Source organism: Scylla paramamosain, chromosome 18 (genome assembly GCF_035594125.1).
Source record: "Scylla paramamosain isolate STU-SP2022 chromosome 18, ASM3559412v1, whole genome shotgun sequence".
Lineage (NCBI taxonomy): Eukaryota > Metazoa > Arthropoda > Malacostraca > Decapoda > Portunidae > Scylla > Scylla paramamosain.
The window spans coordinates 23,547,697-23,561,810 of NC_087168.1; the positions used below are offsets into that span (position 1 = coordinate 23,547,697).

Below are 14,114 nucleotides of genomic sequence, written 5' to 3' on the forward strand. Positions count from 1 at the left end.
CTTACTATATATCACTTGCCATAAGGAAACACTAAATCTGCCTCCTGTCATGTACTGCGTTATCTCCTTGTTATCCACATTACTACTGCCAGCACCACTACTGTACTATTATTCATGTTACCACCTTCGTAAGTGTCACCGCTGCTGCTACTACTACTACTACTACAACCATCCCCAAAGAAATTACTCAGATAGGGGTAAATGCAATACTACTTTTGTATCAGAATAAGTATATTTCATAAGGTTTATTACTCTAACGTGCATCCGTGTTTTCCCTGCCACAGAGAGCGTGAACCGGGGGCGGCAGCGTCCTCTGTGGGGCTGCCGCTGTCACCCGCCAGTCACAGACGGACCTTCTTCATTTCCACTGTGGCTGTTTTTCCTGAGACATCCCAGCCTTCTCCAAAATGTCTTAAGGTTCTCTATGGTTTCTTCCTGCATAAGGTTAAAGCACATGGCGACCAGAGCGCTGCCCACAAGTAGATACACAGTGACGATGATTTGCTGGGACTCCACCTCCTCGTCCTCGTTCTTGCCGGCCACCGTCCGTCCCGGTACCTGCGGGATGGTAACCAAACTCTTGTTAAAAGCGACGGAACGAATATAGCCTCAAAAATTCACAGCATGGCAGAACGGCTTCTCTCTCTCTCTCTCTCTCTCTCTCTCTCTCTCTCTCTCTCTCTCTCTCTCTCTCTCCTTCCTTCGAACTTAATAACTCATCACTGACTTCGAATCCTTACAAGTACCACGTACTCAAGTATCTCATTATTACCAGATCACCGAAGCCAATGGTACTGAGGGAGATGTATGAGAAATAGCAGGCGTCCAGCAGTGACCAGCGCTCCCACTGCGAGAAGATAGCGCCGCCGCAGGCCACGTAGATAGCGATCACCATCAGGCAGTAGGTGATGGGCACGGTGCGGCGCAGCCCTTGTCCCTTCTTGCCGCCCTCCTGTTGGAGAAGGAAACATTAAAAGTAGGAATATGTCACCTCCTTTATTTATTTATTTTTCTTCATCAGACCCGCAGATCGTTGCCGTAATCACCGCCTTTATTTGTTAACATACCTTGGGCTCCTCAACACGGCGGGCGGTGACGGGTATTGGTCGCAAGTTGCCGCTGCCGCTACGGTAGTAGCCCATAGACCCCGCGTCGCAGCTGTGGGAGACACGAGTTACAAAGTTGCCATAGCGGAGCGGGCATTTTGTTCTGTGCGGTATGTCTTTTTCTCTCTTTGACCATTAACTGTATAAATAAGAGCACCAGGTGACAAATTCGTCCTAATACGCTGATTAAAAACAGGTGACAGTGCATTCTTCTACATTCCCTGAAAAAAAAAAAAAGAGAGAGGAATAGAATAAAGTTTACCTTCTAAAGACCCCACATGCATGACCATACATTGTACGCTTTCCACGAATGAGAACAAATGACACGGTCTTTTGTCTGCATGTGTGCGTTTCAAAGAATCATGAGCAATTAGGTGGAAAATTATTGCATCAATTTCTCACTCCGTGTCCCCGCCTCTGGTAGCCAAACGGGCTGCCATTAGCGTCCCTCGTCACGGTACAGCCGGTGTTGGCAGGTGGTTTGTTTGTCTGTCAGGAACACATTATTTTCTGTCCACCGCCGCAGGTGAGTGACGCTCTGCAGCGCCTAGTATCTGGCAGGCCCCGCGAGGCGCTGACGCAACCCCCATAACGTATCGTGGCACTGCTGGTGAGGCCTTCCGCGCGTGCCAAGGTGCGGCCGCACCGTAATAAAGCGTGTAACGAAGCTTGTAGTAACACTGCTGCTGGTCACGGCATGTCCGCCCCGCCTGCGTCACTGCCACACCCAGCCTTGAACCATTAACGACTTGATTAGTTTGATAGTGACCAATTGTTTGGCACTCCACATGTCGAGAGAGAGAGAGAGAGAGAGAGAGAGAGAGAGAGAGAGAGAGAGAGAGAGAGAGAGAGAGAGAGAGAGAGAGAGAGAGAGAGAGAGAGAGAGAGAAATTATCTGCTTTGCATCGCTACGCATGAGTAAGACTCATGTTTAGCGTAAAATTCTTTTCCCTTCCTTCCTCATTCTTGGTGTCGCTACGCCACGCCACGCCGAGCTGCGAACGACTTGGTGGTGACTTGAAACTATAAAAAAGACACGAAAAATGGCCTGGCTACTTTACACACCTGCGTTAAGACCTCTCAAGATGCAGTCTCTCTCTTTAACATGATGCACACACTCAGTAAGGTGACAATAGATCACTAGAGGACAAACTGACTTGATAAGAGGTATTTTATGTCAGCCAAGCATCTTACGGGGGATATAAACACCTCACCTGCAGGCTCTGAAGTAAATAAACTTGAAGATGTGCGCGAGGACCTCCCCGACGTTGGACATGTAGAGCAGCATCAGCGGCATGCCCACGATGGCGTACAGGATGGTGGCTATTTTGCCCCACTCGGTTCTCGGCGTCAGGTTCCCGTAGCCTGCATCACAAACACTGACATAAGACACCCACCACACTAACATGACTTAAAGTGCATGGGTTTCCGGCATCTGGCCAGGTAAATAAGAACTTAAGAACATAAAATTACTCGTATAAGAAGCTGCAGGAAAACCAGTATGTCAAAAAGTTCCTTGTATAAAACATACATTGATACATATTCTAAGCTATCATACCTATCCCTAAATTCATCAGAACTTTCAAAAGTCCTTAAAATAAAGTAGCTGTGATATAGATGAAATATATGCATAACTATTTAGTAAGGGCATCCAGTCTCTTTTACACTTAATGAAAAATATATAAAAAGTTTGGAGCGCAAAGAGTAAGAAGAAAAGAAAACAATAGACACTGGAAAAATAAAGCAAGACCACATATTATTCAGTCTTATCAAAGAAACAAATAATGTTTCGCGTACATCAGGAGTGAAAACAGAAGAAAAAGAAAATAAATAAATAGAACTGACAAATCACATTTCTTTTTTTTTTTTTTTTGTGTGTGCTGTTAGTGGATAAGGATGCCACATTACTCTTTCTTTTATTCACATTAGCCCGTGCAGCAACTCTATACACTAACACATATTTAATCTGCGAAAGAAACCCGAGTGAAGATATATAGCGCAACAAAAATGTCACACCTTTGAAAGAAAGAAGAAGAAATAAAACAATGCCAGTGAAAAAAAAAAAAAAGTAAGGAAACACCAACAGCAAAAACATTTCAAGATAAGAATGTGCTGATAAGGTACAAGATTTATGAGTGTTTAAGCTATTCCAGAGATAAGAGGAGGCAAGGTGACGTCCATTGCAAAAGATAGGGTGTATGAAATATAAAGAAATCTACTTGGCGTGTATCTCGTATCATATCTTGGCGAGAAGAACGCTGGTGATTTTAATATACCCACGTCAGAGATGAACTGGGAAGGGCGTCTGAGATTCTTACATTTTGGAGGGACAGAGGAAGTGCGGCGGTGATGGTGATGGAGGAAGAGAGAGGCCGAGGGAGGAATAATTAGGACAGCTTATACCCGCGTAATAAATAAACTGTAGCTTTATCTGAGTAAACTTAAACCTGGGAACGGAGATTGGGAGTGTAGTGCCGCCAGAGAGAGAGAGAGAGAGAGAGAGAGAGAGAGAGAGAGAGAGAGAGAGAGAGAGAGAGAGAGAGAGAGAGAGAGAGAGAGAGAGAGAGAGAGTTTCTAGTGAATGGTTGGCCGACTCTGAAAAACTTAACGGTAGTAGTGGTACTTTTGTCTCTGAACATTAAGGCTGGTCTACACGGCAAATTTTTCTCCCGGCTAGTTTCAGCCACCCGGAGCTGCAGGCAGGTTTTGGCCGAAAACATTTACACGGTCAAGAGCAACCGCTGGCCCGCTGCTGTGGCTATGGTTTTGCTGTGCTTGAAGAAAAAAACAAACTAAGAAACGGTTATAGACTCGTTCCTGGCTAGCAAGGAGGAATACGAGTAATGTTTATTACAAATTCTTGCAAAAAACTAAGCCTAGCAGAAACAGCGACAGCAGCAGCAGCAGCAGCAGTAGTAGTAGTAGTAGAAGTAGTAGTAGTAGTAGTAGTAGTAGTAGTAGTAGTAGTAGTAGTAGTAGTAGTAGTAGTAGTAGTAGTAGTAGGATTCGGATTCGGATTCCGGACTCGAATTCGGATTCGCTATTGGAGCAATAGGACAAGATAAAGATATGAGATTGTGATCGGAGGAGCCCAACGGAGAAGAAAGGGTGACAGCATAAGCAGAAGGATTAGAGGTCAGGAAAAGGTCAAGAATGTTGGGCGTATCTCCAAGACGGTCAGGAATACAAGTAGGGTGTTGCACCAATTGCTCTAGGTCATGGAGGATACCAAAGTTGTAGGCTAGTTCACCAGAATGGTCAGTGAAGGGAGAGCTGTTCTCACTTGACCGTGGAAAATTGCCGCCTATTGCAGGAAGGTGGCTGAATCTAGACCGACAGAGCGTTTCTAAGGCTCGGGCGGCAACTCAACCGCTCCTGGCTGCATTTCGCTCCTGGTTGCACATTCCTGGCTGAAACCGGCCGCGAATTGCCTCGTGTATACCCGCCTTTAGTAACGACTCCTCTCGGTCATGTGAGAGAGAGAGAGAGAGAGAGAGAGAGAGAGAGAGAGAGAGAGAGAGAGAGAGAGAGAGAGAGAGAGAGAGAGAGAGAGAGAGAGAGAGAGAGAGAGACTTTCTTAAGCATCATACTATCAGACCCTCAACCAGAAATTTAGAGAGACTTTCAAACTACAGCCTTACACAAAATCAACGAATACAACAACTCGAGTATTTCGTGTGCCAGGAAAAGACAAATAAACGTGACATGAAACACACCAACAGCGTAAAATAATATGAAGGTTTTATAGGCCTTTGTTGCTTATAAATTCAGCGTTTGTGTGTGTGTGTGTGTGTGTATGTGAGGATTTAATACCTAGCGTGCCAACCCAGAAAGTCTGATAGGTTAAGCTGATAGCGAGCGTTGACTGAAACCAAGTACTGCTCTCTCTTCTCTGAGTGATAGTGATTCACTCCTTGTCAAATATACACTGTGACTTATCCCTGTTAGATAATAACCACTGATCTATTCCTTGCTTACAGGAGTGCTTAGTATATACAACATTTATTCGCTTCAATAATACGCCGTGTGATTGACTGATTCCCTCCTTGTTAAATACACAACAATGATCTGTCCTCTTGCTTACTGGAATGTTTGGTAAATGCTTAAGACCAAACTTAACACACTCTTTACGACAACAAATAAAAATTCTCAAAGTCCCAGCAGATACTAATCTAAAAAAAAAATAAATAAATAAATTACTATGTGACTTTTAAAGGTGAGATATTCATCAGAAAGTTTCCTACGTTGTCATAAACTGCCATGAACTGAGTGACTTCTCTCCTCAAAAAGTGTTCGCGCCAGATGGAGGCAGCGGGGGAAGGGCAGTGGGCTTGTGAGTGATTACGGTGAACTATTTTTAGGGTGCTTTTTTCCCTACGAGAGAGAGAGAGAGAGAGAGAGAGAGAGAGAGAGAGAGAGAGAGAGAGAGAGAGAGAGAGAGAGAGAGAGAGAGAGAGAGAGAGAAATGCAAGTACATTATCCTTGAACTTTCTAAAATGTCTCAAGTTGTTGCATAATTCTCTCTCTCTCTCTCTCTCTCTCTCTCTCTCTCTCTCTCTCTCTCTCTCTCTCTCTCTCTCTCTCTCTCTCTCCCTCTCACATTCTTTGCAAGACATACAAGACAAAAAAGTATCACTGGATGTCATCAGAGAGACAACAATGAGATACTTCTGAATGGAGGAGGAGGAGGAGGAGGAGGAGGAGGGACGAGGAGAGAAATCAGAGACTGCCATCACCGACTCATTTCTGACAGGAGCAATAAACACTCACGTCCTGCCACAGCCATTAAAAGAATATATATTTCGCCTCTTGATTACTTCGAATAATGATATTAATGGACGACTCTCACTCACCTCTGTCAATAAACTCATGTAGTAAGACAGTTTGTTTATCAAGTATTATTCTGAAACGCTTTGCTCTCTCACTACGACTATTTTCAAAGGCCACAGATGATTAGCCGGGTTCTCACGATTGTTTCTCCCGTCAATAATGAAAAAAAAAATGTTAATCTGTCACTAGAAGCATTAAAAAACATTCTTAAAAACCCGTGCCACTTCAACTAGAACCTTCTGAATGCAGTGGAGGTGAGGCGCATAAGTGTTTCGTAATATGGTCCTAGGTGTCATTAAAAACAGTAAACATTTCGTCTTGACTGATTCGAACAATAATAAGTTGTAATTATCTTATTCTAAAAACTAGCGCACACATTTTATCGAGTTGGTCAACGCACCGCCTGCTGCTTCGCATATGTCGGCTACATTCATATATCACCGACAGTCACACTGGCGGCTCGTATATTTCCTTCCAACCCGGGCGATGAGCCAGGGGGCGGGGGGAAGGGAGCGGGGATTCCTTGAGTGTGTTCTATGGTATGTAGTGTATCCTCGCACGTCCCAGCTTCCTTATCTCTACTTTGAATAGGTTCTTGCGGAATGTATAGGTGTTTTCAAGGGTGTCTCCGAGTTTCTAGTGATAGGTTAACAATTCTTCCGCACCGCCAATGGGAAAAAAAAAACTCATGAGAACTGTGCTGATCTCTGTGGTCTTGAGAACAACCCTAATGGAAGAGGAAAGCATTTCTTTAAACATGGATCTTCCTTCTTTCTTCACCCTGGGTCATTTTCTGTGCTTCGTTTTCCTTCAGCTTTCATTATCGTCCCTTGATTAAAATTCTTCCAGCCTCTCTTTCCTTTCTCTTTGCTTTAAGAATACAGGTGTATTTCATTTAGTTTCCTCTCTCTGGCTACCGAACAGATCCTCTTCAGTCTCCCTTCCACAAATAGACGCCGTACTCTCTGCTAATGGCACGAAATGTAAGCTTTCATAGACATAAACATGTGTCGAAATCTCTCTCTCTCTCTCTCTCTCTCTCCTCTCTCTCTCTCTCTCTCTCTCTCTCTCTCTCTCTCTCTCTCTCTCCTATTCGTGCCATTCCACAACATTGCGTATCGGTAAAACCCCTGGAGTGAGCTGTCAAAGTAAACTGTAAGGCGGAGCAGGAGTGGCGCCGCTTGCACGGGGCAGACCTAAGCATAAACAGGAAGGGGAGGAATCCATCGGCCGTGTGTACCGTAGCTGATGGACGGGTTAAAAACGGCGCCTAGTGTACATTGTGGCTTTCAGGAAGGTGGTTGCTGGCCGTAAACTGTGAGTGCTTCGGGAAACACCTGCTGGGCCGTGAAATCGAGCAGTCAATAGTGTGAATCAACGAACACATTTGTAAAATAAACACTTCGTGAAGAAATGTGCGGAAAGAGAGAGAGAGAGAGAGAGAGAGAGAGAGAGAGAGAGAGAGAGAGAGAGAGAGAGAGAGAGAGAGAGAGGGGGGATTATCACCCACGAGGCAGTAATAGTCATGCTCGCTCTCATTCAAGCAACCCAGGCAGCAAAATGGATCGCCTAATGAATCTGACTTCTAAAAAACATAAGTGTTCATCATCGCAGACGTCTCGAAGCTCCGGCGCAGGGGCGGCATCTCATTTGTCACACTGCAGGACACGGAGCAGACCAACAGCCGTGCATCATGCTGTCAGGAGCGTTTGTCGCTGCCACAGCCACGCGGGGAGGCTGCCCTGCGTCACGCCACGACCATAAGATTATGTCACCACCTTAACATTATCCTATTTCCATCCAATGTATTTGTGGTTTAATAAGTTTAATGATACTCTTCGTGTTCTCTCTCTCTCTCTCTCTCTCTCTCTCTCTCTCTCTCTCTCTCTCTCTCTCTCTGAAAACACATAACATAACGCAGCAGTGTCCACCCGTCGCTGGTATATTTATATACAACAGGGGAGCTGTGATATATTTACGACGGCCGTGGCGGTGGTGGTGATGGTGGTGGTGGTGATGGTGGTGTCACCGGCGCCCCAAAGAGGCAGGTAGATGCCAGGGAATAGATCTCAAGATCAGCTCAGGTGTCGCCACATTCAACAAACAAAGGTGTCAGCGGTGTCTCTGTTTACATGAGCTGCGGTGACTCTAAAGGCACAAAAACAAGGCCTTTATTCTTAGGAATTGTACAGTCATGTAACTCTTGATGGAACTGCAGAAGGTTCAGATTCTCGATGCAGCGACTTGGCTGTTGAAGTAAGCTATTAAGTAGCGTAGAAATGTGAATCTTCAAGCTATTATATCTCAGTCTCCTGCACAGCTTGGCGGCAAGTAAACACGGTGTAGGAATTCACCCTGTCGTTTATTTATAATAATGTCGGGGTACGTTATATAAATAAGCCATACTTGTCCTTGTTGACAACTGCCCACTGTGATCCGTCATGTCCAGTCTTCTATGGTTATTCAAAAACAACGAAATTAACTGCACGTCACATCACTAAAAAGATTCAGTTCAGATCTTTTCCATCCTGCCAGACTTGGAAATATGCACGAGGTCAGCAACTTCCGTGCCGGCCGTGACATTGAGGCCGCTGGAGGTCAAACGGAGAAGTGACACAAGGCCTGTAGTCGCTGTTAGCAGTGGACAGGACCTTGGACCTGACTGTCGTGTGCAATCAGCTGACGGAGTGCTAAACAAATCATGCCATACTGTGAGGTTTGAGTTATGCGCTTTACGAGTCCAACAGGCGTGCGTTGATATTCGTAATGGTCATGAAAATAATGGTGGTGTTGCAAGACAAGATGAATAACACTAAGGCGGAGTGTGAGAGGCTGAAATTAGTCAGTTACTCACGAGGCGACAATTCACATATTTTTTCTTTCACTCTTGCGGTTAATTCTGTTTATGAAAATGGATTTATTCATTCATTTATTTATTTGTGAATGTTGCTAGACTACCCACGCATGCATCTCTTCAAAAAGGACCATGGAGAGTGGAAAATCATGTCATTTATTTATCTTATCTTATTTTTATTTCTTCAAAGGAAAGTGGAAGCTTTAATGAGCAGAATGATCGCCTGGGAGGACACTGTAAACAAATTGATAAGGACCTTACTTAGCATTATACTGAAAAATTACTTATGACTGACTGACTGTGTGTGTGTGTGTGTGTGTGTGTGTGCGTGCAGGTGAAGTGGTGCCGCGTGTGTGCAATAACTTTCATGTTGTCAAAATTAATAGGCTTTACCTTTTCTGGGCAGCAAGCCAAGGTAAGTAAGTACAGTGGGAACCGCGGCCTGCTTCCACGTCAAGCAAAGCACAGAGAACCAATATAGCGCAGGAATATGACTGTGGATCCGACCTCAAGACGCCCGCACTCAGACCAAGACGAAGACTGTACAAGGAACACCGTAACCCATTCTTAAACGTTCGGGCGTGGACTTTAAAGTTTTCAAGGGTATTTATTTATTTATTTATTTTATGATTCAGTATATATTTAAGTGAGAGTTAAACATCAGCAGCAAGGCAAATGTATGTGAGAGTCTGATGTTCATCTCTGTGGCTTTTGAAAGGAGGGTTTCAGAATACAGGTTCAGTCTTGTCACCGAAATTTTATCTCTACTTCTCTTTTTTTCTCCTCCTCTTCTTTAAGTCCCATTCATTTTCTTCCCCTCCTCCACATCCTCTTACTACTAATGCTAATGATAAATGTGATGATAATGTTATCTCTGCTACTCTTGTCTTCCTTCCCCTCCGTCTCTTTCATTTTCTCCTCTTCCTACTACTACTACTAATGATAAATGTGAAGATAAGACTCCTCATCTCATTACTATTGCCAAGCCTTCTCACTTCCTGACGCCCCAGTGACAGGAACCTTCATGTCCCTTCATTCCAACACTCCGTCATTACTCGCCCTCCTTCCACACATAAAAGTTAATGGTTCTGCATCTCCACCATAGAAAGAATACGAGGTCATCATGAGTGTGCTGGTCATAATTAAAGAGAAGTGAAAAGATTTATTAGTCTCCTGCGGGCACGAAAAATACAACGAATTAGAGATGACATATAGCCAGCAGAGAGAGAGAGAGAGAGAGAGAGAGAGAGAGAGAGAGAGAGAGAGAGAGAGAGAGAGAGAGAGTGGATAAATGAACGAATAAAACAAATTACTGAATAAAGATATAAAAAAGACAAATAGATAAATATGAAAGTAAGGTGAACTGAAACAAGAATAAGCACACAGACAGATGACATAAAATCGTGTAACGTTGAAATAGGCAACAGGCAAAGAAAGGACTTGCGTGAGTACCGGACTCCACGTGCCGAGCTGCTCTCTCTCTCTCTCTCTCTCTCTCTCTCTCTCTCTCTCTCTCTCTCTCTCTCTCTCTCTCATAGATATATAAACACAAGTCCGTACAGAAATATAAGGGGCATCGCTGGCCACAACTCGGTAATCCGTGACGCAGCCCTGTGGTCACGCCTGATTCATGAAGCGGCCTGAGCTTGGCTGGCCGCCACACTCGCACACCGCCACACCACACCACACTTCCTGCAGCACCCACGTCGCCAGGCATAGCTACGCCGCTGGGGGTGCATGAGGTGGCTGTATACATCAGCTATATAGACTAACTCACCCCCTATATGAAGAAAAAAAAGTATTCCCCAATGTTTTAGCGTGTTATCTCGGCTTTCAATAGACTCTAGTGGAGTTTTTAATGGTTTTTAAATATGTTTTCATGATTTTAGTGACAGTTCGATGGAGATTCTGCATTGTTAATTTGAAAACCATCCATAAGAAACTGACTAGTCACCTTTGTAACCTTTGAAAGTAGCCTTTATGAATACCTGAGCGGTTTGAAAATATGAGGCTAGGATATCATCATAAATCATTTTTTTTTTTTTTAAACAAACGCGGGATAACCTTTCCCCTGAACCTTTATTTATCTGTAGATTAAGGCAAATGACCGAAAAGAGGGAGAAACAGAAAGAGATAGATCGACTGTATACTAATCAAACTATGAAAGAAAAAGAGCATAAAAGAGCTGAAAATTAACAAAAAAGACACACAGGAAGAAAAATACTCGGCCACTTCACAATAATTCGAGTTAATAAAGCGGATCAGTTATGCAAATCAACCACAGACAGTGTGACGGCAAAGGAACGTCAAAAGGGAGAGAAAAAATAAATATATCTCCGGTCATTTAAGTGATGGACGACAGCTGTGATGCCGCGGGCGCGCGCGCGTGTGTGTGTGTGTGATAATTCCTAAGTGTTGATGCTAAGGATAAAAAAAAGAAAAAAAAAAAGGAGCAAGAGATACATACACAAGCGATGCCTGGGTGGGCTATAAACAAGGAAAGCGTGGAACGAGACAAAGTGGCGTAGCAAGGCAAGACAGCCTGAATCAGACTAAAGAATTAGGCAAGAATAGTTAAATGCACTGCAGCGTCGCCACTAAGATACTAATAGAAGGGTTTTATGGACATACTTCAGTTAATGACAACGATTTATCTGCAAGAGAGTTTACTGTCAAGAAGCGGGAAGGTTAATTCTTCTCTCGGTTGTTCCCGTTAGCGTAGCAGTCGCCTCAGCTGATCAGTTTCCTATATCATTAGTATATTATAATATTATGTGGCTTAGTGAATAACCTTCTCCTCAGTCCCTCCCCCCCCACCCACCCACACACACACACCCACACACACACACACACACAACGCGAATTTCTCCTCCTATCCCATATGTCAAGTCAGAGGTCCATGCTATCAGTAAGCTCTCTGTCCAATGCGCCCATGGAAACATTAACCGCAGCCCCACGCACTCCACCTCCCTCATTTCACGCCTCTAAACTCTCCTCCTTCACGGCTGATGCGGACATACGACAACAGCTGGCCATAAACGCCGCGTCTGGTCGTTTCAAAGGAGGAACATCATGAGATACTGAGTTATCAGCCATCAACGGGTAATAAACGAGACGCTGCACCGTAGGGCAGAAGTATTTGTTACAGGTTCAAAATATAACGTCACGCCAGCCACTCCCCAGTGTGACTCACTGTGCATGTGAGGAGCCACCGTGAACAACATCTGAAGCACACTAACAAATTCATTATATAATTTATTGAGTGATCTACAAACAGGTTGCCCTTCCTAACGCGCAGGGAATACAGCGGCAATATTCTCCTAACACGCCGCGGAGTGTGGCCAAGCGGCGGTGCTCCCTTCCACAGAGGGAACTGTATAAATAAAAATATAAAACTGCGTACACAGCAGTGGTGTGAGATGCACTCGTTGGCATCAGTACTGGATTATCATTCCTATGTATATGTAGTTTGATATTTTTTTTTTCTAAATAATGAAAAAAAAAAGATAGAAGTTTAAAACATTACAGTTGTCTTATTAATAACACCTAAGGAACTGGCCGGATGCGGCCACTAACTACATCTGACCTGCCTCTATCAACTCCTTCCTGGCTGACCAACTTAATACAAGTATTAATTGTGCAATGAGACCAACCTATGGTGGTGTAGACACTGAGGGAGTACATGAGGGCGGCGCTGAAGGACCACGCCTGACTCGGCAACACGCCCCGGTAACCTTTCGCCTTCACCAGAGGCACCACGTCGCCCTGGAAATCCTCCAGCGCTCTCGTCACCTCCTGACGCCATTGGGTCTGCTCCAAGATGTTGAGTCTCGCCGTGATGTTCCACAGTCTTTTGACGGCATCCTCCCGCAACAACAGGGCGGCCTCCTCAGGAGCTGCATCTCCGTAATCCCCCTCGATGGCACGGAAGGCGAAGGCTCCCATGATGTTGTAGGCCACAACCAGCCCGCACACCCCCACCTGCGCCCCACCCCAGGATATAGTCAATGGTGTGCGGTAAAGGCAGCCAATATCAAGAATATATTCATTGTGGCAACCTGAAATACATTGCTCCCGTATGTTACCTGTGTGAACAAGAAGGCTATGAGGCGGCGACACGCATCCTTCAGCAGATGAGCGAGAGTGGCCCTGCGCCGCGCGCGCCCGCCGTCCGCCCGCTGGTTCCGCTGGTAGCGGTCATACACCATACGCGCATAGGCGGTCTGCATGTTGGCGGCGGAGGGCCTTCCTTCCTCTCAAAGTCTACTTCGAGATTATGCTTGATCACTGCATTCCTCATGCATCGCTCTCATCCTGCATCACCGACAACAGCGTTGTTTGCTCCCGGGTTCCCTTTTGAGTGACCACCCTCATTATGTTCTACACCAAGCCTCCACCGGTACTACATACACTCGTTCACATCACGGCCTGGGCAGAAGGGACAGTACACGCCTAATGTTAGTGTTTACACTTGGTCATGTTTCCTGTCCAAGCCTAACGGAATCAATAGTTTACACTGGTAATCGATGGAGAAAATACAGTTTTGTTCATGGTATTCCTCCTCGTGTTAATAAAGTTACAATGAAGGTACATTCACTTTCACTAGTGTTCTGATATTGCACCCCGCTGGGTCAGCCTCCTCGCAACACCACGGCCGCCCGCACACTACGGCTGGGCGGGATCCAATTACTGGAGCCGAATCCCGCGGATCCGACAAGGATAGACCAAGCTAGACCAAGGAAGATGTAAGAAGGAAGAAGTGCTGTTGGTTGAAGTTTGGAGGAGAGCGGCAGTGCTGCTACCTGCCGCCAACGAGTATATTCAAGGAAAACGTTTTAGGGGTAGTACCAAACAGCTTCCCTGTGCGGGCCGGGGCGAGGGTAGGCAGATGGCGTCATAAGCAACCCGCCGTCACCTTCAGACAAGCGGCCTGCTCAAGCCTCTTCCTCGCCGCTCACCGGCGTAGTTACGCTACTGACACAATTACAATTTTGCCTCTCTCTCTCTCTCTCTCTCTCTCTCTCTCTCTCTCTCTCTCTCTCTCTCTCTCTCTCTCATATTTCCTAATATATAAATCCTAATCCTCCAGCTGCTTCCCTTCAAAATCAACACCTATATTTATTTTTGTCATGCTGTTGTGTCAAGATTTCCCACTACCAGATTCCTTTTCCTCCTTTTCTCCTTATTCTCATTCCTCCTTCCTCCCCCTCCTGCTTGCCATCATCACATATTACATCAGTCTGTCTTCACACCCAAAATGTCAGTTAAAAAAAAAATAAATAAAAAAAAAACAGACGGAAATGGAGTCCATACTCTGAAACGTT

The 14,114-nt window shown here is 45.0% G+C and overlaps 1 protein-coding gene across 1 annotated transcript; it reads right to left on the reverse strand.

The window, feature by feature from the left end:
- Positions 1-213: 213 nt before the first annotated feature.
- LOC135109324 (potassium channel subfamily K member 18-like) lies at positions 214-13,644 on the reverse strand. Its single transcript, XM_064020675.1, has 6 exons — positions 12,876-13,644; positions 12,444-12,771; positions 2,321-2,471; positions 1,068-1,158; positions 773-952; positions 214-558 (listed from the first exon to the last, which is right to left on the reverse strand). The coding sequence occupies exons 1-6, from the start codon at positions 13,017-13,019 to the stop codon at positions 331-333; spliced, it is 1,122 nt and encodes a 373-aa protein (XP_063876745.1). The 5' UTR covers positions 13,020-13,644; the 3' UTR covers positions 214-330.
- Positions 13,645-14,114: the final 470 nt, after the last annotated feature.

What these genes read in the sequence shown, in the direction of transcription:
- LOC135109324 (XM_064020675.1), bottom strand. Translation starts at nt 13,019, where the DNA reads ATGCAGACCGCCTATGCGCGTATGGTGTATGACCGCTACCAGCGGAAC. An exon ending in TAGCCTTCTTGTTCACACAG is followed by an intron (nt 12,772 to 12,875) that starts GTAACATACGGG and finishes GGTGGGGCGCAG; the next exon opens with GTGGGGGTGTGCGGGCTGGT. An exon ending in GCCGTGTTGAGGAGCCCAAG is followed by an intron (nt 953 to 1,067) that starts GTATGTTAACAA and finishes CTTCTCCAACAG; the next exon opens with GAGGGCGGCAAGAAGGGACA.